General features: G+C 44.8%; 1 protein-coding gene across 2 annotated transcripts in view; it reads right to left on the bottom strand.

The window, feature by feature from the left end:
* KIAA1549L (KIAA1549 like) overlaps nucleotides 1–22,294 on the bottom strand; it is a 269,352-nt gene extending 247,058 nt beyond the window's left edge. For both annotated transcript variants that reach the window (XM_069469793.1, XM_069469794.1), the window contains exon 1: nucleotides 21,540–22,294. In XM_069469793.1, the coding sequence (XP_069325894.1) occupies nucleotides 21,540–21,780 (241 nt within the window). In that variant the 5' untranslated portion in view covers nucleotides 21,781–22,294. The remainder of the gene's footprint in view (nucleotides 1–21,539) is intronic.
* Between the last annotated feature and the right edge of the window lie 4,917 nt (nucleotides 22,295–27,211).

Here is a 27,211-nt window from a genome sequence, read left to right as displayed (position 1 = left end):
TTTTATCTTACCGGAAGAAAGAAAACCAACAGAGGATAAAACTGCAACTACTGCAACCCTTGGGATTAAGGAGAATAGAATCCTAAAAAGGACATTTGAGTTATTTTCTAACAGTTCTCTGGTTGCATGGCAATAAACCAGCAAAATTTAGAATAGAGAAGAAGAGTCTTTTTCCCCCCTCCCCAAAAAAACAAAAATCTTAGGACTTTATAAACACTAACTGGAGCAGAAGGAGCTGAAAATTCCTAAAAGAAGAGACAATTAGGAGACATAACTGATTACTAAATCATTACCTAAGACTATATATGAAACACAAAAATTGCCCATAATAGGTCAACTAGGAAACCTTGATGGATTAGGGTTACAAATGTCTTTGTAGAAGGCAAAAAACAAAGGATGAAAGGAAAAACACCAATCCTATCAATGACTATGTTAGACTGCTGGGATTATGGGTGATTTTTCTTCTTCTTCTAACTAGGCTGTGAACGGAAGAAGAGTGAGTGACAATGCAGTAGCAAGCCATGTAGTGCTCTATCCAGTGGGCAGGACTAGTGCCTTGTCTGCTTATTTTAACCTTCCACCCCATGACCTCCCAAATTGTCTTTCTACAGCTCATGCCATCTGCAACTCAGCATGTAAGTTCAACCACACCCAAACTTGTCTAGTTCCTGCTCTATGGGACAAGTCCACTGACCACACACTCAGAAGTCCCACCAGTGTCTAATTGCCATAAAAGTTTCTAAGCTTTCAGTTCCTGCAGTCACCTCTCCATAAGAAGCAGTGTGGACCACTAACACTGGGATAGAGTGAATGCAGGTGTGATGTTACTATTTAATAGCTGACCACCACATTGGAACTTTTAGCATTCCAACCAGATAAAAAGCTGTATGGTTGAGGCATTAATGTAGGGAGTCTGTGAATGATTTTTTCCTCCCTTTAAAATTTTCCTTTATTGTCATTAAAAGGTTGCCTTGCAATAAATTTAAAAAACGAGACAAAGATTTTTCACTTTTAAAGAAATTGTGACGAAATCTAGGAAAGGGACGGAAGGCCTAAAACATATATCAATTAATTATTTGAAGCCTTTAAATGAAAGGGGAAAGCACATAGAGAGTTAGCATTATCGATAAGTTAAAGGGAGCAAAAAGAGTGAGTTTAGCTGAGTCTCCTTCACTACTCTGCCTACATTAGGCTTTGTCCAAGTTACCCAGTGTGACTAGAACAACCCCCTCAAGTCACACTTCTCCGCTCAACCCCCATTCAAGGTCCCCCTTCAGATTAACCCAACTCATCAGAAATTCTACCAACTTAATCCACAGTAATCCCTTCCTTTCACAATACTTCTGTAAATATTGTAATAATTTATTTCTTTTAGTTATGTGTTTATACATATCTTTTATTGTATTTTTCCATCTTCTCATGGACATTTTTCTGGCAAAAAGGATTCAAGCAGAGTCTGGGAGAAGCAAAGAGACCTGTAGCTAAGCGGCTGCGGTATCAGCAGCCCCTTCAATAAATGGACAGGTGGGTTTCCCACACCCTGCTGCCCATGTGATAGGACGTACTTCACGCAAAGGTAATTACACTTCCTGCCACCCAGAACACTGGTGCTATCACCTTAAATTGCCCAGGTGAGGTCTTCAGGCTGTCTGGTCCCATAATAACTAGCAAAGATGCGATGCCAGGGATAACAAGATATAGAGAATTTTATTTGTATTCCTACAGGGAAAGGAAAAATACAATCAATTCCTTCCAGTTAACCTCAAACCTGCCCCCAAATAAATTAGAGAATCACAACAATAACAACAAAAAAATTGTTTCAACTGTACCACAATCAGGAACTCAAACTGTAGGAAAATTGTCAGACCTTCCACCCTCCATGCTGTGTACTGCTAAAAGATGTCAAGGTGACTCTGAAAATAACGCTAACTTTTCTGACAAACAGAAGACAGCAGATTACAATCCATTTGAAGTACAACTGAGTTCAATAGAATTGTAATTTGTTATACACAGGAAGAAAAATCTTACCTGAAAGTAGCAACCATTTGTCTACCAAAACTACAAGAGATTGAAAACAGCTGTTTTTTTCACCCTAGCAGTCAGCCAATGAAAAAATATGTTACACTTTCTCATCAATATATAGATTAAAGGGAGCTCCAGAAAAATGCTGAAAATGACAGAAGAGAAAAAGAAAATAATTTTCACATTTACCCTTCTTTCTAATCCTGTGGCTACCATCATTGTCCAAATCGTAGCACCCCTTTCCTGAGATAACGCCCAACCTGCTCACAGTTCAGCACATACGTAATGAGCACTTCGTGAATGTCAGCTATTATTATTACCAGGGGCAAAAGGGGGAGTCATTCTCATAATCAGCAAAGACTTGCTAAGCACCTACTGTGTGCCAGACATTGCTCTAGGCATTAGTATACAACAGGGCACAAAACAGTTTAAGTTCTTGCCCTGTTGGAGCTGACATCACAGTGATTGCAACCTAGGTTTCCTTATCTCCAAGGCCTACTGCTGTTAGAGCAGAGATTGCAAACTCAAATGCCTCAAGGGACCAAGCAGATGAAAGACATGACTTAGGTCAGATACCAGCTGGCTGTTCACCAAACCTGTTTATTCTTCTTTCTGGGCCCACTCCAAGATTACATGTCCCAGCCTCCCCCTGCAGTCGGTATGGCCAAGTGATGGAGCACAATCCGCAGAATGTGAGCAGAATGTGAGCAGAATGATGCACATCACTTTCAGACCTATTCCTCTTTCTCAGTCCATCTGCTGGATGCAGACAAGCACAGCAGGCTTGGGAGCCACAAAACGCAAGGATCTTGAGTTCCTTTTTTTTTTTTTTTTTTTTTTTTTTTTGAGACAGAGTCTCACTCTGTTGCCCAGGCTAGAGTGAGTGCCGTGGCGTCAGCCTAGCTCACAGCAACCTCAAACTCCTGAGCTCAAGCGATCCTCCTGTCTCAGCCTCCCAAGTAGCTGGGACTACAGGCATACACCACCATGCCCGGCTAATTTTTTCTATATATATTTTTAGCTGTCCATATAATTTCTTTCTATTTTTAGTAGAGATGGGGTCTCGCTCTTGCTCAGGCTGGTCTCGAACTCCTGAGCTCAAACGATCCGCCCACCTCGGCCTCCCAGAGTGCTAGGATTACAGGCGTGAGCCACCGCGCCCGGCCGGGATCTTGAGTTCCTGAGTCCCCACTTTGAAGAGAGCTCCCTGCCCCTTAGGAACACCCAATTTGTCTTTATGTGAGTGAGAAGTAAACTTCTATGGCTTTCGGCCTTTACAGATTTGGGGGTTGGCGTGTTACCGCACTTAGCTCATCTCAGCCAACACGAGAGTGAAGTGGTACCAGTGGGGGCTGCGACAGATGCCCCGTGTAAAAGAGGCGCTGCTACCCAGCTTCAGCCCGTTGTCGCCATGCCCAGACATGAGACCAGCATGGTCAGTCCTCTGATTATTTCAAGAGAACCTAGAAATCCTGATTTTTTTTTATGGAAAAGCTCTTGATTTTTAAATGACTTTTAAATTCTATTTGACAAGTGTTTAATTTTTGAAAAGACATCTGTAGGCAGAAGCCAGCCCCCTGCCTGTGAGCCCCGTGCTACTTCCCACTACCAGTGCTGTGCTGTCCATATGTATTTGTTGGCAGAATTGTCAAAAAAGGTGGTTTGGTTTGGTTTGGTTTTAGACAGGGTCTCGCTCTGCTGCCCAGGCTAGAGTGCAGTGGAATCACCATAGCTCACTGCACCTCAAACTCCTGGGCTCAAGCAATCCTCCTGCCTCAGCCTCCCAAGTAGCTGTAACTACAGGCACATGTCACTGCACCCAGCTAATTTCTCTATTTTTTGTAGAGACGGGGTCTCACTCTTGTTCAGGCTGGTCTTGAACTCCTGGCCTAAAGCAATCCTGCTGCCTCAGCCTCGCCAAATGCTAGGATTACAGGCGTGAGCCACTGTACCCAACCAAGAAACGTTTTAAGACTAGGAATAATACAACAGGTTTTTATAGGTAGAGAGAAAACATACCAGGAGATTCTCTTCCTTTCTTTCTATACACCACAAGCATCCTGTACCTATTATATATATGCTCAAGACCCTGTGCTAAGACAAGCAAGACATGATCCTAGCCTTTAAGAGAGTGGCTCTCCAGTTTTAGGGGTTGTCTGCACACTTTCACACCCTAGAATTTAAACTGACTCCACGTTTATCCGACCTTTCAACAGTGTAAGCAGCACCCCTTCCTGCTCTTCTTCCTGAGTACTGTCTTCTACGCTCAGGAGGCGAAGCATTCTCGGTTGTTCCTTAGCGCTAGTTTGACTTTACAGTTCTTCCCTCTTGCTCTGAGCAAGTTGTCTCTCTAGCCACTTAGCCCATTGTTTCTCCCAACAGACATGGCTGTAACAGTATGTGTCCTTGGTTACAACAAAAACCATTTTTAACACATGGATCACAGCTGTGAAAGGGTTTCCAGGACCCCGGTGTCCCGGGGATTACCTTTGACAACCACTGCGCTAAGCAATACACAGTCTGATGGAGGAGACAGGCCCGCCCACCACCAAGGATGGCACAGAAGGTGGAGGCAGAGAGGACGGCATCTCACTCCTATGGCAGAGGGCAGAATGTTCGCAGGGGAGGCCCCTGAAGGAGTAATGTTGAGTTGAGTCTTGAAGTGCAGATGCTAACCGGGCAGACAGGGCTGGCAAGGGCTTCCCAGGCAGAAAGAATAAAATGTAAAGGGCATGAAAAGGCTTTTGGAGAACTGCAAGTCTGGCTATAGTGGCAGGTATGAGTTGGAGAGGGTTCATTCATAAAGAACCCAGATGGCTAAACCATGGAGTTGAAATAAATTATAGGGAGCCACTGAAGGCTCTGGGCTGATTTATACTTTACAAGAATCTCTGGCTGGAAGATGAGACTGGTTTGAAGGGGGCCAAGACTGGAGGTGGGGGCCAATTAGGAGACATGGCTTTGGCAAGAACACAGACCAGAAGGAGGGAGGGTGTGAAATAAGGCAGCAGGGACAGAAAAATGCGAGAATGATGAGAGTGCTCAGAAATGCGATCAGCAAGATTTAGCGGCCAACTAGATGAAGTTGGGGAGAAGAAGGAAAGAATCTAGAATGAGTCTCAGATTTCTGGCTCCCACAAATGGGTGGTGGTCATCCTCACTGAACTAGGATACACAGCGTAAACACAGAGTGAGACTGTGTTAAGGGAGTTAAGGAGCCAAGGAGATGAGGAAATGGAGGTAGTGAAAATGGGAGGACAGAGCAGGCAAGAGCTGGAGGCGCAGAGGAGATTTAGTCAGTAAGTATTATTGCCTGGGCAGTCGGAGAGGCAAGGGCGAAAAATCACTGGAGGAATCTGAAGATCAGCATAGGATTCCCAATGCAAATTAAGGTTCTTCTAAAATTTGGAACTTTCATGCCGATGGTATTTAATTTCACTATGATTCCAGAACATACCGTCCATGTCTCCTCTTCATCTAACTCCACTGCCTAGATAACTGAATGTCAAGGTCACCCTTTAACCTGAAGCCACACAACAGCCTCTGTTGCTCGTAAGACAAAGGCCAGCGCCCACGGCCATCTCCCCGGTGATCCTGCTCCTGCCTCTCTGCCGTGTGCACGGCTCCCTCGCTCTTCCCTCCATTCCTGCCCACCTCCCACACAGCCTTCTCCGTGGTTCTGGAACAAGCCATGCTCCTTCCCACCACAGAGGACAGTGCACACTCCTCCCTCGGCCCCAAACCCCTGCCTGGTTATCTCCAATCCATCCTTCTAGATTAGCTCAAATGTCACTTTCTCAGGAAATCCTGCCCTTACCCTCCTCCTCCTCACTCACCAAGGCAAGCCCCCTCCTCCATTCTCCCCCAGCACCCTGGCCGTCCCCTCCATAGTACTCACCTATATCAGTCATCACATACTCATTCCTACGAATGCATCAGTTCAGACAGTATTTACTGAGCACCTGGATGTGGCAGCACTGGGCTTCCCCTTCACAGTACTCACCTCCACTGGGAATCATAAACAAGGAAAATCAATTTGGAAACAACAGGCATCATTATTTAAGACTGCACAGTATATCATGACTGTAGGGAAACTGCCTTGTAGTGATAGATCTCTATTGTGCGTTTGGGATAGATACTCTTTTTTTTTTAGAGACCGAGTCTTGCTCTGTCACCCAGGCTGGAGTGCAGTGGCACAACCATAGCTCACTGCAGCCCTGAATTCCTGGGCTCAAGCAATCCTCCCACCTCAGGCTCCCAAACAGCTGGGACTACAGGTGTGCACCACCACATCCTGCTAATCTACTTATTTTTTGTAAAGATGAGGTCTTGCTATGTTGGCCAGGCTGGCCTTAACTCCTGGCCTCAAGCAATCCTCCCACCTCAGCCTCCCAAATTGCTGGGATTATAGGCATGAGCCACTGCACCTGTTCCTCATTTTTATCTTTTGCTGCAGAACAGAGAAAACTGGCAATTTGGTTGTTTAAAAAAAAAAAAAAACACCTGTGTGGTATAAAAACTAAACCATGGTAGAAAAGAAGATCAAACCATGGTTGTGTAGGGTGGGGGGGGGGGTGGGTAGGGAGGGGAATGTCTGGAAAGGAGCAAAGGGAAACTTATTTGGGGAGATAGTCCAGGGATTTGGGTTAAACAGGTATATACATTTATCAAAACTCAGGAATATAGTCTTAAGATTTCTGTATTTCATTGTACGTAAAATTTACCTCAAAAACAAAGAAACATAAACAAATATTGAAACATAATCAATGCCAGGCATGCTAAAGTGCGTAGGACTGAATTATACTGATGTCTGTAACTTACTTTGAACACACCAAAAAATAAGATGGATTGATGGATGGATAGAGGCATAGATAGATACATGATGAAGCAAAATGTTAATGTACCATCTAGGGGGCAGGTATGTGTGTGTTCTTTCAATTTTTCTGTATGTTTAAAATTTTTATAAAATGTTGGGCGGCCGGGGAAGGACTGCACTGGATGGCTGAAAATACACGTGCATTGAAGTCAGATCTAGTTTCAAATCCCAGCTCCACCACTTACAAACGATGCGCCCTTAGGCAAGTCGGTTTCTTAAATGCTCTCTCAATCTCTGCTTCCTCTGAGTAAAAATGGGGAAGAACTATCTGACAGCCTGGGCATAGGGATTACATCAGACCCTGATCCAGTGACTGACACAATAGTAGCTGTTCCATAAATGCTAGTCTTCTGATTCAGAAGTCAACATATTCACAAACTAGGACACAGCTTCAATAAAACATAAAAGAAGAATCTTGTAAAAAAATTTGTCTTGCTACATCCCAAGGGAAATTAAAAGAATAAATTAATTCTGCTATTTTTATAGGTAAAGACACTGACCTTCCTTCAGTAGGACACCTGGAGTTCCATGTCTAAGGAGAGTGATAGATCTACATTGGTGGCACTTCTCCCTCCGTCTCCCAGTGGCCAACACCACCCAAGGATAGCAACAAAGTCACATCAGGAGGAAGGATGGGGAACACTGGCAGTATTGTGACCAGTGCACTGAAGCCAAGACTCCCAATCTCCTTCCCAGATGTGCAAGGGAAAAGAGCCAACCAGACACAGGCCTTGAGATCTGCTAAGGTGCCTGACACATTGTCAGAGGTGGCACTCGTGAGATTGTCCTGGCTTTTAGCATAATTACATGAACTGAGAGATGGCCTGATGATTATCAGTAAAGCCTCCAGTCGAGACTAATAACATGTATTCAACTGAAAGATGTCTAATAGGCCACCACATGGACTTTGCATCTCTAGATTTGAAAGGTGGAAGAAAGGAGTTTGCTCATGACAACAGCAAATGAGGAGGAGGAGGTGCCGACATCTGGAAGCAAGGAAAAATTACACCTTTCAGTGCCAGAAAACAAAACCAATGCCCATTCAAGAAGATGAGGTCTAACATGTTAAATTCAATGAAAGGGTTAATTACATGTCAAGGGAGACATCGCAGTCAAAGGAAAATGCAATATTTTAGAAAACATTGCTGTGTGCCTACTAGATTGTACGGTTAGAACTATATACGGTATTTCAAGCTATTTTAGACTGCGTACAGCAAATCTGACTTCCACCCTCTCTACCTTGAAATCTTATTCCCTTTTACATAATTATAAACCCACCTAGTTGACTGGTCTATTAAGCCTAGACGTCAAACTCCTTGGAGACATCAGGTACTTATTGTGTAAGCTGCCCTGCCTCTAGCTTGAAATCAGCCATGGAGGGAAAATTTATACCATGGAAGTTGGCCAATGCTATAAATTAGGCCACTTATCATTGTTGTTTTTCACAGAAACAGCTTACCAACACATGAAGCTGTCTTTCATTGCTATGAGGCAAGAGAGAAAATTGGGGAAGTTTGTCCTGCCCACACCATCCCATTCAAAACTGACCTCTATGGTCGAAGGAGGGGTCAGACGAAGAAGCCATTCTTGTACCATGTGTCCCTTCTCCCCTGGTCTCTGCTGATCAGCTGAGGGACAGATCCCTAACCCCATCGGCCAGACTGAGCAACCTGATTCCCCCTCCCGGGAATGTGGAACCGGGATAGAGACCTGACGGTAGGCACTTAGACTGAAAGGTCCTGCCCACTGTAGCTGCAGTGAGCACCACTGCAAGCAAAAAGCTTCAGGCAAGGTTTAATGTCTGGGAAACCAGCAAGCTAAGGGTAAGCAGAGAAAGCCAGTCTGCAGACAGAGGCAGAAGGACGGACCGAGCTGTAGGAAGAGGGAGAGGCAACAGGCACTAGGCCCACGAGACACAGAGCCATTCATCTCACCTCTTAATGTCCAGGAAGACAATGTGAGAAAGCAGAGGGTGGGCTGTGGCATCAAAATGTCTGGGTTCAAATCTCACCTCTGACCATTACCTGGGCGACACTGGACAAGTTACTGTTAAGTTCTCTCATCTGAAGCATGTGATAATAATAGAACCTACTTCACAGGGTTGTTGTGAGAATCAAGGGAGTGCATACAAATAGTAAAGGCTCAAAAGTGTTAGCTGTGATTTCTATCAATTAATTATAGTGTCCACGTGGCCCAGTTAAATTTCATTCCTGTTCTGAATATGTCACATGAGATTTCCCCTGTGGCCTGGGGCCCCAGACTTGAGCTAGTTTTAGTTGTGTAGCTAGGTGATCGATCTGTCCCCTGGATCTTGGAATAATGTAAAAGTCCCTAGACCACTGTGCGACCTTTAGCAAATCATTTCCTCAACCCTCTCTTAGGAGCTGGTGTGAGATGCAGATAGGAAAAGAAACGGAAAGCCTCAGCAACTGTGAAGTGTTACACCAAGCCTGGAGACTGTCACCCCTGCAGGGAAAAGTAAACATATTACATTAGCCACAAAAATGGAAAAACACTTGTTTAAAATATTTTTATTGCTGGACCAGAGGCAAGAAATATTCCCCAGCCCACTGAAAGAAAAAAAAAAAAGTTCTGTTTTTGTAGGATTCACCAGCTTGATGCATATGTTCATCTCCAGTATTAATAAGACAATAACAGGAAACTGCCAAGGACAGCTCTAGGTGCTGATTTTTGAATACATTTTCATCCAGTTTAATTATATTCAAAATAATGCTCCTAATCCAGATCCTCCTATTCTTTTCAAAACAAAGACTTCTTATTTGATAATGAAGGATGTAAGTTTGGAGATATTTCTGCTCAGCCCTTTTCAACAAGGATTTATAAGGCACACTATTAATTTCAACACATTTTCTTCTCACACTTCCCATTTTTCTTCAGCCTCCCTGGTTTGCTGTTGACATTTGGTAAACAAAAAGACAAGTGACAGGGGAGCAGCATTCATTCCCAGGGACGGAGCTAGAGGGATAGGTCTCAGAGTCCTGGTTTTTCATTCCAGCCGCTTAATTCCATATTGCATATGGAAGAGTAAAGTTAGAAATATTCTAGACCTTCCTATGTACTGGAACTGCATACATACCAAAGCCATTTTGTGTTTCTGACATCAGGAGTTTTCATTTCAAGCTAAGAATAGATTTAACATACATAAATCTAAATCAAATTCCCCTCTTGTGGTTAGGACACACTGGCAAAGCCTCGCATGAATGGACAGGAGGCAGGTGTAGCAATGACCTTGGACGATGCTTGAGGCAGCTACTCGGCCTTATTTACATCTATGTTATTGGTTAAAACATGATGTTTATCCCCATTCTGTGTGGTGTTCAAAAGGGTCCATGATTTCCCTTAAACATCTGTGGATGTATCTTCCTAGCCAAGGAATTGGAAAAATGGGAGGAATAGTCTAAGGAGATATTTTAACTCTAGGTTTGAAGCTGACCTGTGGTGTTAAAGCTATTCTCCTTATAACAAAAGGCTTTTTCCATGTTTCCAGGTTCAAATTCTCTCATGACAAAATTTAATAGGGAAAGAGGGCCACAACATAGAGTGATAAGTGAAAAAAGCAAGGTGCTATTACACTTTTTGTGTCTTAAAAAAAATTAAGTGAGGATATGTCTATAGATGTAAATATTTGTATGAAAAAAGGTCTGGAAGGACCCAACACACTTGCTTGACAGCATAACTCTAGGGAACTGTGAGGCTAACATAGCCTTTTGTGTTTTATTGCATATACTTGAGTACTGCTTGAATTTAATAGAGTGTATGTTACTTTTATAATTTTTGAAAAGCCAATGAAGATTGAAGATAGGCCAATATTTATCTGGGCTTCAAGTTGGAACCATAACAGCAAAATATGGGAAAACTCTTCCCTTTTCAGAATGAGAATCCTTGACTAGGCTTGGCCACTAACGCAGGAAGAGGCAGGAAATGCAGTTGATGTAACTTTCCCCTAAACATCTGCTTACAGCTCATATACACACAGCAGGAGATATGGGAAGAAAGCAGGATCCTGAGGATCTTATTCATAGATGGGAAAACTAAGGTCCTGGAAAGCAAAGTGCCTTGATAAGTAATAGTCAGCCAAGGGTGACCTTAGCCTTCTGAAAGCATCCACCACAATTTCCCCTCACCTAGGCTGTTCTGCCTAGACCTAAAACCTATGTAGTGTCCACTGGTATCTCTGAGAATGAGGAAATGAACTTGAAGTACTCGATACTTTTTGTTTTACTAAAGAAACCCTTCAGTGATCTTCAGTCTCATCTGTAAGACCACAGGCATTAAGGAAGAAATAATAATTCTACACAAACATTTCCATAAAATAGAAGAGGGAATATTACCCTATTATTTTATAGGCCAGCATTACCCCTATACCAAAACCAGACAATACATTCCAGGAAAACAAAGCTGCAGACCAATATCCCTCATGAATATAAGACTTTAAAAATTCCTAACAAAAATATTAGAAAATCAGACCCATCTGGAGCACACATCATGACTAAGTTGGAGTTTATCCCAGGAATACAGATTGGTTCAACATTCTAAAATCAACTTAGGTTGTCTTTTTACAGACTGAAGAAGAAAAACCTTGTGATCATCTCAATAGATACAGAGAAAGAATTTGCCAAAATTCAATACCCATTCATGATAAAAACTATAGCTAACATTGTTCTTAACAGTGAAACATTGATGTTTTCCCCCAAGGCTGGGATCAAGAAAAGGCTGTCCACTCCCCATTTCTATTCACCAATGTACTAGAAGTTCTAGCTAATACAATAAGGCAAGAAAAAGAAATAAAAGGCATACAGATTTGAAAGAAAGAAATAAAACTGTCTTTATTCACAGATAACATGATTTTCTATTTAGAAAAACTCCAAAGATTCTACAAAAAGCTATTAGAACTAAGTGAGTTTAGAAAGGTCACATAAGGTTAATATTTCATTCTTTAATTTTTATTTATTTAGTTATTTATTTTTAGAGACAGGGTCTCGCTCTGTCACCCAGGCTGGAGTGCAGTGGAACAATCATAGCTCACTGTAACTTCAAAGTCTTGGGCTGAAGAGATCCTCCTGCCTTAGCCTCCCAGGTAGCTAGGAGTACAGGAACACACCACCAAACCCAGCTAAGTTTTTTTATTTTTTGTAGAGACAAGGTCTTTCCATGTTCTTGAACTCCTGGGCTCAAGCGATCCTCTTGTCTTGGCCTCCCAAAGTGCTGGGATTATATGCATGAGCCCTGCACACAGCCATGGTTAATATTTTAAAACCATATCTCTATATACTGACAAAGAAATTTTATAGTACTGCTAACCAAAGCACTGAAAACATGAAATACATATGTACAAATTTGTATGCTAAAAATTATAAAACACTGAGGAAAGAAAGGAAAAAAATAACTAAATAAATGGAGAGAGGTATCATGGTCATGGATCAAAAAATTCAATGCTGTTAAGGCAGTGATCATCCCCAACTGATCTAGATTCAATGAAATCCCAGTCAAAAATCCAGCAGGCTTTTTTAATTGACATTGACAAGAAGGTACTAAAATCTATATGGAAAAGCATTAAGACCTCGAATAGCCAAAAAGGTTTTAAAAAGAAGAACAAAGAGTATGCCCACAATCTGACTTCAAGACTTACTATACAGGTAGAGCAATGGAACTCAACCACGTGTGATTTTACCCGCCAGGGGAGCATTTAGCAATGTCTGGAGACATTTTTGGTTGTCATAACTGGGAAGGAGGGGAGTTATTGGAATCTACTAGGCAGAAGCCAGAACTACTACTAAACTCCCTAATGCATAGGACAGGCCCCCACAACAAAGAATTGTTGAGTTCAAAATGTAAATAGTGCTGAAGTTAAGAAACCCTGAGCTAGAAAAATCAAGATAGTGTTGTACTGCCATAAGGAGAAAAGCAGAGATCAATAAAACAGACAAGAGTCTAGAAATAACCCCACACATATATGGTGCCAAGGTAAGTCAATGGAGCAAGGATAGTCTTTTCAATAAATGGTGCTGGAACAATTAAGCATCCATATAAAAAATTAACCTTGACTCTTACCTTCCACCATATATAAAAATTACATGAAATGGATCATAGACTTAAAAGTAAAAATAAAAATACAATACTTCTAGAAGAAATCATAGATGTCTATGGCATTGGGTTGGGCAAAGATTTCTAAGCTACAATATACATACAAAAACATAAATCTTAAATTAAAAAGTTGATAAAATAGAGTTAACCAAAATTTAAAATTTTTGGTCTTTGAAAAATACTGTTAATAAAATGAAAAGACAAGCAACAGACTAGGAGAAAATATTTGCAAAACACCTGTCTGATAAAGGACTTGTATCCAGACTATATAAAGAAAGCTCAAAATTCAACAATAAAAAAATCCAATATTTTAAATGGGCAAAAGATTTTAATAGCCACTTGAAAGTAGAAATACAGATGTAAGAACGTGAAAAGATATGCAACAATAGGCCGGGCACAGTGGCTCACACTGTGTAATCCTAGCACTCTGGGAGGCCGAGGCAGGTGGATTGTTTGAGCTCAGGAGTTCAAGACCAGACTGAGCAAGAGTGAGAAAAAAAAAAAAAATAGAAAGCAATTAGCTGGACATCTAAAAATATATATAGAAAAAATTAGCAGGGCATGGTGGCATGTACCTATAGTCCCAGCTACTCAGCAGGCTGAGGCAGAAGGATTGCTTGAGCCCAGGAGTTTGAGGTTGCTGTAAGCTACACTGATGCCATGGCACTCTACCCCGGGTAACAGAGTGAGACTCTGTCTCAAAAAAAAAAAAAAGATATGCAACAATAACATAATTGGTAATTAGAGAAATGCAAACTAAAACTACAATGAAATACCCCTAAACAGCTATTAGAATGGCTGAAATTTAAAAGAAAAAAAAAAGCTGACAAAGCCAAGTGCCAGTGAGGATACAGAGAAGCAACTAGAAGTCTCATACTTTGCTTATACGGGAAGGCAAAATTATACATCTGCTTGAAAAAGAATTTGGCAACTTCTTATAAGGTGAAACACATAACTCATACATGACCCAGAAATCCCACTCCTAGGTGTTTGTCCCAAGGGGAATGAAAACTGTCCAAAGATTTTTAGGCCAAAAGCTGGAAATAACTCAGATGCCCATCAATTGGTCATTGAATAAGCAAACCGTGGTGCAATGGAATACTATTCTGTAATAAAAAGGACAGCATTAGTGACCCATGCAACATGAATGATTCTCAAGAGCATTAAACTAAGTGAAAGAAGACACAAAATATTACGTACTATACAATTCCATTTCGGTGACCTTCTGGAAAAGGCAAAACTACAGGGACAGAGAACAGACGGGTGGTTGCCAGGGGCTGGGTATGTGAGGGAAAGGAATGATTGCAAAGGGCAGGAGGGAACTTTGATGGGTGAGAGAAACGTTCTATATCTGGATTGTGGTGGTGACCCATGATTGTCCACTTCTGTCAAAATGCATCATACGGTGCACCTACAAAGGGTGAATTTCACTGTATGTAAATTATGCCTTAATGTACTTGACTTTTAAAAAGGAACGAAAAAAACTGGTGGCTCATGAGTGCATTCTCTTTGTACAGCATGACATTTCAAAAATCTGAATTAATTGGTGAGATTTGAAAACAAGGAGATTCTAAATAAAGATTCAACTTCTTGATAAGTCAGAACTACAGCACCCTGAGCATCAGTCCCTTGCAGGCTGCCACCAAGCAGTGGCTGCCTCTTTGGACAAGGCAAGCACTTTCTGTCTTGCCATATCCCCCGACCTGACCTAATTCATGGAGGTACTTTACCCACCTGCCACTGCACCTGAGTGAGGGTTTCTTGTCCTGCTACAGGCTGCTTGAGGACAGAGGCCAGGCCTGCCTTGTTCTCACTGTATCCCTAGTATCTAATGAAGAGCTTGGCATATGCCAGGTGCTTGATAAATATTGCTGAATTAATGTGACTCATCTGCCACCCTCCCACCAGCTACTATCACTGATATTTACAACACCCAGATTGTTAACTGTCCTTTGGTCCTGAAGTCCCCAAAGAGAATCACATCCATGGCAGTCATCCCATGACCCAGAATAATGTGTCCTCTGTGTGTTTAGAAATCCCCTCTAATATGTTGTCAAGCAACGAAAATGTTTTAGGATCATTCCAACTATTCATTTTTGTCTGGAGAAGAGTAGAGTTGTTGTTTGTTTAAAAAAAAGAAAAGAAAAGAAAGCAAAGCACAATATGGGCTTGAAGGTTAATGAAAATGAAAAAGAAAGTGTGCACATTCATCTGAATATTCTCAGCTCATATTCTAGTAATTTAAGACTTGAGATAAGTAAGCTTCTGAGAGATTCTTGGGTTGTCATCGAATTTCAGGATCTCAAGTTTCCACTGAGAGGGGATATGGGAGGGGATATCTGACTTCTGAGTTTTTGTGTGCGTGTGTGTGTGTGTGTGTGTGTGTGTTGGCTTTTTTGAGACAAGGTCTCACTCTGTTGCCCAAGCTAGAGTGCAGTGGCACAATCACAGCTCACTACAGCTTCAAACTCCTGTGCTCAAGCAATCCCCCTGCCTCAGCCTCCCAAGTAGCTAGGATGACATGCATATCCAGGCCACCATGCCCAGCTAATTTTATTTTTTTTATTTTTATTTATTTATTTATCTACTTATTATTTTTTGTAGAGACAGGGTCTTGCTATGTTGCTCAGGCTGGTCTCCAACTCCTGGCCTCAAGTGATTCTCCCGTCTTGGCCTCCCAAAGTGCTGGGATTACAGGCATAGGTCTGCATGCTCAGTCTGACTTCTACTTTAGTAAAAGCACAGTGTTACTGTTCCCAAGATGATCTTCTTTGTCTTGGGAGGGGGGGAATGATAAGATGGGAGGCAAGTTTTGGGACATCGTGCAAGTATCTTTGAAGTGCTAAAAATTAATAGTAAGAGGAAAACATCCAAATATATTTTGGGGACCATCTATATGTGGGGGAAAACACCAAATCAAACACTCTTGTTGTATATCTTTAATGTTAAAAATGAGAAAGTATGAACATATGTAATTATACCCCATCTCAACCTTCCCTTGGCCCACCTCCCCTCTTACTCTGCTTTTTTATTTTAAAAGAGTTGTGGTATTTCTGTCAACAATCTTCTTCCTTTCACTCTTGAACCCACTGCAATCAGACTTCTGTTCCCACCACTCTCCGAGCCACAAAACGCCTCCACAACTCCAAACCCAACGTCTGCTGCTAGTCCCCACCTAACTCCACTCTCAGCAGCTTTGGCCGAGCGGATCCCTCCCTCCTCCTTGAACACTGTCTTCACTTGGCTCCCAGGACACCACATGCATGTTCTTCTCTTCCCACTTTGTTTTTTCCTCCATCTCTTGCTGATCCCCCTATTCCCTGAACCCCTAAATGCTACAGTGTCCCAGGCTCATTGCTCAGATCTCCTCTCTTCTCCATACTCCTGCTCTAGGCTTCCTATCCACTTCTATGCTGGGGGCTCCCAAATTTATATCTCTGGACCTGGTATCTCCCTACAATTCCAGCCCACTTTGCTCAACTGGCAACCTGATATCCCCACTTCAATAAACAGTTCAAGCTTTACATACGCCAAACCTGAGCTTCCTGCAACCTTTCCCATCTCAATTAATGGCATCTTCATCTTTCCAGTTGCTTGAGCCAAAAACCTTGGGATAATTTTGGTTCCTCTCTTTCTTTCCTACCCTTTTAATCCACCAGATAATTCTCTTAGCTCTATCGTCAAACGACGTCCAAAATCTAACTACTTCTCACCACCCGTCCTGTTGCCACCTGTCTAAGCCGCCTTCATCTACAGACCGATTTCAACAACAGCCTCCTACCTGTTTTCCTTGTTTCCACACTTGACCTTACAGACTTTTCTCCCCACGACAGCCAGGGTGATTCTTTTAAAACTGAAGTCAGATTATGTCACCTCTTGCTTGGGTGCTCCAATGGCTTACACCATCTCATTCAATAATATTAATGAAATACCAAGTCATCACCATGGCCAGTAAGTCCCATATCACCCAGCCCCATCTCTCTCTTCCACATCATTTCTCACCACTCCCCCTTTGCTCATTCAGTTCTACACTAGCATCCCTCCTGGTCCTCAACCACCCCAAACACAATCTCTCTGCAAGGCCTTTGCACTTCCTTTTCTCTCAGGCTGGAATACTCTTCCCCTAGATATGCATTGTTAGGCCTCTACTCACATGTCATCTCATCGTACAGGCCTCCCCCACCACTCCATATAGACAAGCACATGCATGAGGGTGCTATCTGCTATCCTCTACCCCGATTTATTTTACTTTGTAGAACTTACCATCACCTGAACTACAGGTATTTGTTTATGGTCACTTGCTTCTCAAAATGGGATCCATGAGCTCGCATCATGAGCATCACTCAAGCACTGGTTAGAAATGCAGACTCTCAGGCCTTACCTCAGGCCTATGGAACCAGGATAAACATTTTAACAAGATCTTCCAGTGATTCCTAGGCACAGTGAAGTCTGGAAAGCACTGGGCTAGTTTCTAAGCACCATGAGAACAGGGGCTTGTTTTTGTGTATTACTGTTACCTCAGAACATTGAGGCACTCAAAACACATTGAATGAATGAATGAACAAGTGAACAGTTGAAACTATTCCAAATGGCACTCCAAGTCGGTGATGTGTACCAGGAGGTTAGAAAGGGGCAAGAAAGACACTCTCAGGTCAAAATTATCTCCCCCCACACACATATTATAGATTCTCTGGTAGCAGCAAACCCTTCTCTCAAAATGCAAATATATTCCCTTACTAAAATACTCATCCACAACTTACTGTGAATTATTTAAATGAAATAAGAGTCTTAACATCTAACAGAATCAGCCAAACTAAGGCAATAGGAGTGTAAGAAGGCTGAAAATTTAGTAAGTTCCTATTCTGTGCTGTGCACTGTAACAAGCAATAGGGAAATGAAGATAAATCAGGAACTAACAAGTTGGTGGGAGAAGCAAGCAGCCCTTCAGCCCCCACGGGGAGGGCCTGGGGGAGTCCCAGGGCAGTGAGAAGGTGTCAGATACTCCTTCCTACAACACCCTGTCCCCTGGCCACAAAGAACCCTTTACTTTTCCTCTGCCTGAAATGCCTACTCATCCTTCAAGGCCCCCACTCTCCTAGAATTAACCGTTTCCTCATCTTATGAGCTCTGATCACGTGGCAGAGTTCAAGAGCCCCTATTACCCTCTTCATGATGGCCTTCCTCAAGCCACCTTTTCCTTTTTTTCGAGACAGAATCTTGCTCTGTCACCTGGGCTAGAGTGCCATGGTCTCAGCCTATCTCACAGCAACCTCAGATTCCTGGGTTCAAGCAATCCTCCTGCCTCAGCCTCCCAAGAAGCTGGGACTACAGGCAGGCACCACCACGCCCAGCTAATTTTTCTATTTTTAATAGAGACAGGGTCTCGCTCTTGCTCAGGCTGGTCTTGAACTTCTGACCTCAAGTGATCCTCCTGCCTTGGCCTCCCAGAGTGCTAGGGCAACCTTATCCTTATTTACCTCTATAACCCCTGCCTGAGCACAGTACCTGGACAGAGTCAATGTGCAGTTAATTTCTGCAATTGTGTAAGAACGGCTAGCATTCATTGAGCATTTACTGTATAGCAAGCACTGTTTTAAAAACTTTAGACACATTAACTCATGCAATCCTCACAAGAACCCAATGAGACCGAAACTATTATCATCCCCATTTTACAGATGAGAGAACTGAGGCCCAGAGAGTCACACTGAGTAGCTGATCATAAAGGGATGAGCAACTGTCCCGGCACATAACAGGCAGGCAATAAATGTTTACTGACATGAACTGAATGGAAGATCAGTAGTTAAGAAGATTGTGAAGTCAAATCTGAACTTTACTATTTTGCCTGAAGCCTGGATGGCAGATGAAGAGAGGGTGTCAGCATTTGCTGCTACAAAGAATCTTCTTTCCCACACCAACCTCCCACATCCAAAATAGGAGCTACTGCCTGGGATCAAGGGTTCCAAGGAGATGGAAGTTAGAGGGAGTTTGAGGGAGGAGACTGAAGATGACAGCAGCCTTTTCTTTAGGTGGAAAAGAACTCTGATACCTCGAGAATATTAAAGCAAAGAAGCTGGGGTGAGGCGGGTAGAAGCAGTCTGGGAACACATTGCAGAGGCTCCAGGACACAAAGGTGCTGAACAACTGCTATAGTATTTTCCGGAAACAAATCTATTTTTGCCCATTTTTCAACCAAGGCAAACGTCTTGCTCAGAAAACAAGGAACAGCAGCCATGCAAATGACACGACTACAGCAAGCTAACACTTCTAGTAGGATCTTAATTGACTCAGGTTTGGCTTCTCATGCAACTCAGCATCAGACATATTCTGCAGTGAGGGGCAGCACCAAACCGCAGCTGCCCCTCCGGAAAAGTTCCAAATTAAGTTGTTTGTTGAAAGTCAAATGTCCCCAGAATGTGTCATTCATTCTCCTGCCTCCCTTCTGACATTGCTTCCTCCGCAAACCCCTCCGGACACCCTGCCTTAGGCCCAGGACTCATCCGCCCTGGGGTGATGCTGCCCCAAGGGGAAATCAGAGTACAAGTGAAAGCAGGTAGGCGGTGAGGTGGTAGCCCAGTGTTCAACTCTTCCACTGAGAGAGAACCAAGTCATGAAATCGACTCAGCAGCAAACCCAAAGGAGACCACGGAGCTCAGAGGTAGACTGTGGATCCGCAGGTGGGCTGGACCCCGGGGGACTGGTCATGAGGGGTGACAGCAGAAAGGGCGCCCAAAAAGCACAGAGGAGGCAACAAGTAACTCTAATGAGAAAAGACAAAGGACTCTGGGGAGGAACATCACCTTCATGATTTTTACCATCATTTTAATCAAAGCATCTTTCCTAGCTCTGTGTCCCCGTGACCACCACACTAAAAGAATAAAAGAAAAAAGACACTAGGGCTAAACCCAAACAATACAGGTAAGAAGTCCCGTAAGTTAGGCTCTGGCAGCCTGAAAGAGGAGCCAAGCAAAGTCACAGAGGTTCCGAAGGTATAAAGGTGAGAATAAAGGTCAGAAATTCAAAACTGATCAGAGGAAATCATCTGACATCAGGCTGCATAGGAACAATACCTGCAAGCCAAGTTTCACTTATTACAGATGGTTGAACAGTTTTCATTATCTGCATTCAAATGGACAACATCCAAAAGTAAATATCTCATAGCAGTTTACAAAACTACCAAAGATTTGACACCTTGTAAACAAAAACTCAAGGTGTGTTTCTGAGCCAATGAATACTAAGGTATTCACCTGTGTCTGACTCAGGATTCACCTTTTAACCATTATGCCAAATACACAGCGCTGAAAACTGCTACAGGAATAAAAATTGGGGGCTAAAATTCTTCAAAGGTTTTTTTCAAGTCTGAGACACACATCCAAAGATCACTGAACTTTGCAGACATTATAATCACAATAGAAAATTCCTTGGCAGTAATCTGTACACAGACACCTCATGTCAGTGATCCCTTAAGTGAAGCAAAGGAAAATGGGCTATGAATTAAGCTGTTGAACTTAATTAGAAGACAAGAAATATTTTTAACCTGAATCCCTCTTATCTAAAACTGTGTTAGCGCCTCACAATTAGGAAATTTAGTCTAATTTGGGGGAGGGGGCGCGCTGGGAAAGAAGAAGTCCCAATCAGTCCTTGCTAAAAAACACAAAACTATGGGAACATACTACCTGAAGTGAAAGCGATATTCCTTGATAAATTAAACACATTAAGAACTCAGGATTTCATCAAAAACACAAAAGCCTGCCCTTTTCAAGTGCCGTAGGAATCATTCTTAGTTCCCAGACAATTGCTGACTGCACAGTGTAAGTTTTGAAGCACATTAGCAGAATAATCCCCCTCCCCCCCAAAGAGTTACAACAGATTTCTCAAAATCGTCCAAGGTATTACAGAAATCTATTTCTCAGGGATTGCTGGAAGTCTAAAAGCCAAGCGTGATTATTTTTAACTAACCTCCTGCAAACAGTGGATTAAATACTTGATCAGTGCCTGAATCCCTCTGCAAGGTGCAAGCAATTATTTTAGGTACCTCTGTTCCAAAAGAAAAGGGTTCCGCTATCAACACATAGGGGAAACTGCTATTTGGGAAGCCGGCACGGGAACGACCTAAACTCTCTGGCCATTTCGTGCAGTTAAGACAATGTGGACGCTCAACAGGGAGCCCAAAATATAGTGGACGTCCCCACCCTGAAACGTGTCCTAATAAAACACTTCCCTTTTAAGGTGTCTTAAACACACCAGGTCTTTATCTAAACGAAGCGTGCCTGAGGGACCACTAGGAAGATCTGCAACTTGTCCAAAAAGAAGATGCGAATGCACCTCTTTTTTTCCTTCCCCGCCCAACAGTGCCTTCCCCGGAGACAGATTTCTGACAGTTCGGCTGCCGCTGCAGCAGCAAAGGGCGGAGAAAATCCCAGAGCCGGTGCTGCAAAGACCTCTCCGTCCACAGCCACTCGGTCAGGTGCCCGCCCCGACGGGCGGCCCCGCTCCTCCAGAAACCTCTGCGGACGCCAAGCCGCCGCCAAGTGCTTACCCGGGTCGGCCCGGCCGTGCTCCAGGAGGGCCGCCAGCAGCAGTAGTCCCAGCAGCAGCGGGGTCGGCGACGGCGGCGACGCGTCGTGGGACCCGCCGACCCCCGGGCCCCTCACGCCGGTGCCCCGCGCGGCTCCCACGCCGGTGCGGCCGAGCCCAGGCGCCCGGAGCCGGCCCCTGCGCCCCCGCGCCGCCGGCCCAGCTTCCCTTGGGCCCTGAGGCTTCGCCTCCTGCAGAGCCATGGGGACGCTTCACACATCCAGGCCGCCGCCTCGCTCCGCAGGGCGCTCCGGTCCTCAGCGGGCATCGCCGGCCATGGCCCGGGCGCCGGAGGGAGGGGACGCCGGGCGGCGCGACTTGCTCGCTCGTCCTGCCGTGCCCGGGGCGGGCTCCGGGGAGCCGCGGCTTCACCCGCGCGGGGGCCGGGGCCGCATGGAGCCGCGGCGGGCGCGGGCCGGGGTTCCCACGCTGCCTGTCTCCGCGCGCTGCGCGTCCCGGGCAGCGAGGGCGGGACGGGCGCCGCCCGGGGCTCCTTCCCCCGGGCCGGCTCCTGCAGACCGAGGGGGCGAGGCTGCGAGGAGCGGGACTGGCGGCCGCGGGCGCGCTCGGGTCCCTTCCTCCCGCCGCCGCTGCCGCCTCTCCGGCCCGCTCCCCTCGCTGTTCTCCCGCCCGCTGGGGTTCGGGTTCCAGCTCCGGCTCCGGCTCCGGCTCCCGGGCCGCGAGTGCTACTGCAGCTCAGAACGGCGCCTCATTGACAAAGAAAGCACGTAGCCACCGGAGCGGGCGAGGGAGGCGAGGCAGGCGCGCGCGCGCATCCCCGCGCGGAACCACCGCGCGCCCCCCGCTCCCGCGCGCCCGGCCGGGCCCCGGACCCAGGAGGGGGACCCCTTCCGGCCGCTCCCACGCCCCCGTGATGCGCGTGGGGGGCTTCCCTCCCCCTTCCTCTCGCACCCCTTCCCCCATCCGGAGGAGGGAAGGTCGGCGGGAGAGGTCGCCTGGCCCGAGAAGGGGGGCAAACGGTCTTGGTCAACGTGCCGAAGCGGCCAGAAAGCTCTTCAGCCTGGATTTGGGAATAGCTCTTTGTAGGTGGGCAGGCGCGCTTTGTGCTGTTTGTTCACTACTTCTCTGAAGGGCCAGCGAACACTCGCACGCCCGTTCACCTCCGAGGAACTGAAGCGGCCGTGGCCTAGTTGCGATAAAACGCTGGATCAAAAACACGTTATGAATATTTGTTGCAGCCATACTACGTGCACAAGAGTGCACCGCGCTTTGGGAAGACACGAGATGGGGCAGGCTTTTCAAAAAAGTCCCTCCCTGCAAACAGGAGGGTTAGGCAGGCACTACCCAGTGGGACTAAAGGCCTGCAAGTCAGTTGAATTGGTCTCCTGCTCTGCCTCCTTGCCAGGCTCGATGGCCTTAAGCAAGTAGCCTAGGTCATAGGAGCTTCATATGTCCTTCTGTCATTAAATATTGAGCGCCCACTGTTTGCCAGCTACGATGCTAGGCACTGGGGATACAAGCAGTGAGGAAACACACACATCCCCGACCTGGTGAAGCTCCAACTCTATTCATTCAACAATATTTATTGACTGCCTGTTCTGTGCCAGGCCCTGTTCTAAACACTGGGACAAGAGCCATGAACAAAACCCCTGCCCTCCTGGAGCTGACATTCTGGTGGGGGGACACCTGCACTAAACAAGTAAGTAAGTAAGAGAATATCAGACAGTGATAAACGCTGTGGAGGAAAATCAGAGTAAAAGAATGAAACGCGAGGAGCGGGTGTTGCCATGTTGAAGGGGGTGAAGAAAAGCCTCACTGAGAAGGTGACATGGAGCAAAGACCTGAAGGAGATGAGAGAACAAGGCATGCAGGAAGAGCATTCCAGATAAAGGGCAGAGCAAGGGCGAAAGCCCTGGGGCAGAGCGTGCCTGCTGTGTTCAAGGCACAGCAAGTTAGCCAGTGGGTCTGGAAAAGTGTTAAATCTCAGTTATTGAGCATCTGTAGGATAGAAATGACACCACATTTCATCTAAGGCACATTCTTTCACATGTTAACTTCTCAGAAGTCAGATGTGTCTTAGAATGTGCCTAAGATATGTTGAAATATAGTAATACCTTGGGGGTTATGATTTAATCTGGCTCTTTAATTAAATTTGTTCTGTTTTGGTTTGTTTCAAGAAACTTGCGGTCTAATTGAGGCGCAATTCAAGAAATCAGGTTGAGACCCTAAAGAGAAAGCCAGTCCATGGCTTTGATTCAGGCAGTATCACAAGACAAGATAAATGGTCCTGCAGCCAGCGGGGATCCCAGGGACATGGAGATGGGGGACCATGATGTCCAGGCACAGTCAGATTGACAGAAGGGGAGGGTTTGGAGCAGCTTAGGTGCTGAGGACCCAGGTGCACATGCAGGGAGAAGTGGGCTGAGCAGAGGCCGGGAGGGAGGCAGGAAAATGCAGCCTTGGGGAAGGGGGCCCGATTGTTTGAAGCCCAATGGGGCCAAGTTGTGGAAGGCTTGTACAAATTTGGGCTTTTCCCCAAAGGGAGGGAGAGGGAGGGGGAAGGAGGTCCCTCTCAGGAGCACCAATAATCCTGTATCAGGCTCTGAGTTAAGAGGTGAGGACACAAAGGTGGGGGTGATGGAGGGAAATATTCAAAGAGGCCGCAGCCCTCCCCGCTCCCAGCGCATTTCTGCACCTGGACTATGTGGTGTCGATGGGGTGAGCCTGGAACCGAGGGAGCTGGACAGCCTGGCTGGATCCATACAAGAAGGGACCTAAAGTTGCTGGCCTAAGCGAGAGAAAAATCCAGAAGGGGAGAGGCTGTATGTGAAGCAAGAGAGGCAAGACCCAAACATGAGAGCTTCTCCGTGAGAGCTTAGAGAGAGAGGAGAAAGATTTGGGGGACAAGTGCCATGGGGGTGAAAGACAGCAAAGGCATATCTCAAACAGGTATGTTGTGTTGCAGGTGGGATTGTCTCTTCACCATTATTTGCCAGACTTAGACCAGACATAAATTACTTTTCAGTTGTTAGACTGGTGTTTCAGTGAATCTGCCTCCCTGATGAGGTGGCCTCAAGACCAGACTCCATCTCTTTCCTCGAGAAGCCCACAGTCTAGTGAGGCAGAGACACACACGGCAGTAACTTCAGAGCAACATGGAGAGGATGCGACAGAGGTATGTGCAGATCACCCGTCATCGTGGGAATGTGGGGAAGGGGTGGCTGTTTCTTCCTGGAGGAGAAGAAGAGGGGAAAGAAGAAACATTTAAAGTTGGAGCTTGCCAGGCACCACAAATGGCAAGGTAGAACGGCATGAAGGTTTGCAGCATCTTGCAGGGAAGGGGGAGGAATCTGGTGGGAGGAGCGGAGGGGACTTAGGGCGATTCTGTTTCAAGGCAGGAGAGCCAAGTTGGAGGCAGCGGTGGGAAGCCTGAGATGCCATGGTATGGAGTTTGTACTTTATCTCATCCAGTAGGAGCAACTCTGGGAGGGTTTCCTGCTGGAGCAGGAAGCTTGATGAGATCCTTGACTGATGAGTGAGTACACAGCCTTGAAACTTTACTTAGATTTAAATTCAGGCCCTATGCTTTACTAGCTGTATAACTTTGGACATAATCTCTTCATATCTTTATATCCCATCTATAAAACTGGAAATGATAAGAGTAACTCCTTCATTGGGTTGAATTGACACATGTCAAACATTCTGAAGTACACTTGACATGTAGTAAGCACTCAATCTTCTTATATATGACAACTGCAAACCTCTGAAACCAATAAACCCTTTTGTTTATTTTATTTTATTTAAACTATGGCTTTGGGACTTTCCCAGTGTGTAAATTTATTGCTATATGGCTTTAAGAAGTCAATCTCTTTTGTGCAAAGCATTTTGTCAGGCAGGGAAAAAAGATCAGTCTCTGGGTGATGGTTTCAGGCCTGCAATTGAAATTTCTGCCATTACCATGGGGGGTAAATAGCTGGGCCTCCGCCTTCATTATTTTTGCAATAAGCAAATGTTTCTCCTCTAGTTCTGATCTTTGTTACTGACACTCCTTGCTGGTGCAAAGCCCAAGTCTACACTGAACTCCTTATTTCATGTATCCAGGATAGTTCTAGGTTCTGGGGTTCCCACAGTGAGCAAAGCCTGCCCCCACCCTCACTGAGCTCAGTACTTAGAGTCAAGTGGGGGAGATGAGTAAACATACAGTCAGAGCAAAGTGCTGAGAGAGGAGGCTACAGAGGCAAGCAAGGGACATGTGCCCACGTATCATTATAGACTATGGTGGCCTAAAGTGCCATGGTGTATATTGCAGACATCTTATAGATTCCTCAAAAAAAAAAAAAAAGAAGAAATTTAAAATGAAAATTAAACATGGTTTTCTTTGCTTCCAGTGACCTTGAGAAAACACAGGATATAACTGGGAAGGAACATTTACTGGGCCTTTCCTGCATGGCACTGCACTGGCACTGAGAAAAGTGCTTGTCATGGCCATATGGGTGCCCTGCAGACAGGAACTGCCCCCAAGGGCAAAGAGATGCAGGTGAATTAACAATGGGGGTGGCGCAGGGGGAGGGAGAGAGGAAGCAACCAAAGGAGGCTATTGCAGAAATGTAGGCCATCTCGGTTTCCCCTTCTCCTTGTATCTCAATCTATTTTTCTAAAAACAATTTCCCAAGCTCTCCCGAAGGCCTAGGACAGCAGTCCCAACAAGACAACGACAGCACCCCCCAAGACAGCCCTCAGTCTCTGGGTGTGTGAGGCTGATCTCCATCCTCAGGGTGGCCCTCACGACAGCCTAGCAACTCAGTGTTTGTTTGTTGACTTGAACTTGACTTCTGTTGAGGACATTTCAACTCCCCCAAGTTCTGGCTAATTATCCTCTAAATCCTCCAGTGGGAGGAGGCAGTTTTTATTTGTCTGTTTCTTGTTTGGTTTTTTAACCATCAATGACCAGTTTGTCTCTAATTAATATTTCTGGGGTTCACCCAGTCACAGAGCAAGGATATGGTCCCGTCTTTGCCGCTAAAGGGCTAGCTCATTTTTTACTATATCTCTTTGCCCTCAAGTTCTTGCTTAGCTGTGTTAAGCCTTATTCTGAGGCTCTATACCATAGGAACCAGGGTTGGCTATTGAAAATCTCAATGATTTCCAACCTGAGTTGGAGTCCTAACTCCATCGCCTAACAACTGGTAACCTTGAGAAAAATTTAAAACTCTGTACCTCCCTATCCCTTTCAGAAAACTAGAAATACCTACCCAAGATACCAAGGTACATGTTGTCTACCCAAGATATATCAAAACATACGCCCACACAAATAGGTCTATACAAATATTTGTAGCAGCATTATTCACAATAGCTAAAAAGTAGAAACAATCCAAATGTTCATCAGTTGATGAAAAGATAAACAAAATGTGGTGCAACCGAATACTATTCATCAATAAAAAGAAACAAAGGACTGGTACATGCTATAACACTGATGAATCTTGAAAATATTATGCTGAAGAAGCCAATCACAAAAGGCCACCTATTGTATGATTCCGTCTGTATGAAATGTCCAGTAAAGGCAAACCAAAGAGACAGAAAGTAAATTAGTGGTTGCCTGGGGCTGGGGGGTAAAAATGGGGAGTGAGTGACTGGAAATGGGTACAACATTTCTTTTTAGAGTGACAGGGATGT

This window comes from Eulemur rufifrons, chromosome 6 (assembly GCF_041146395.1).
Source record: "Eulemur rufifrons isolate Redbay chromosome 6, OSU_ERuf_1, whole genome shotgun sequence".
NCBI lineage: Eukaryota > Metazoa > Chordata > Mammalia > Primates > Lemuridae > Eulemur > Eulemur rufifrons.
This window is presented reverse-complemented; position numbering and strand designations above follow the sequence as displayed.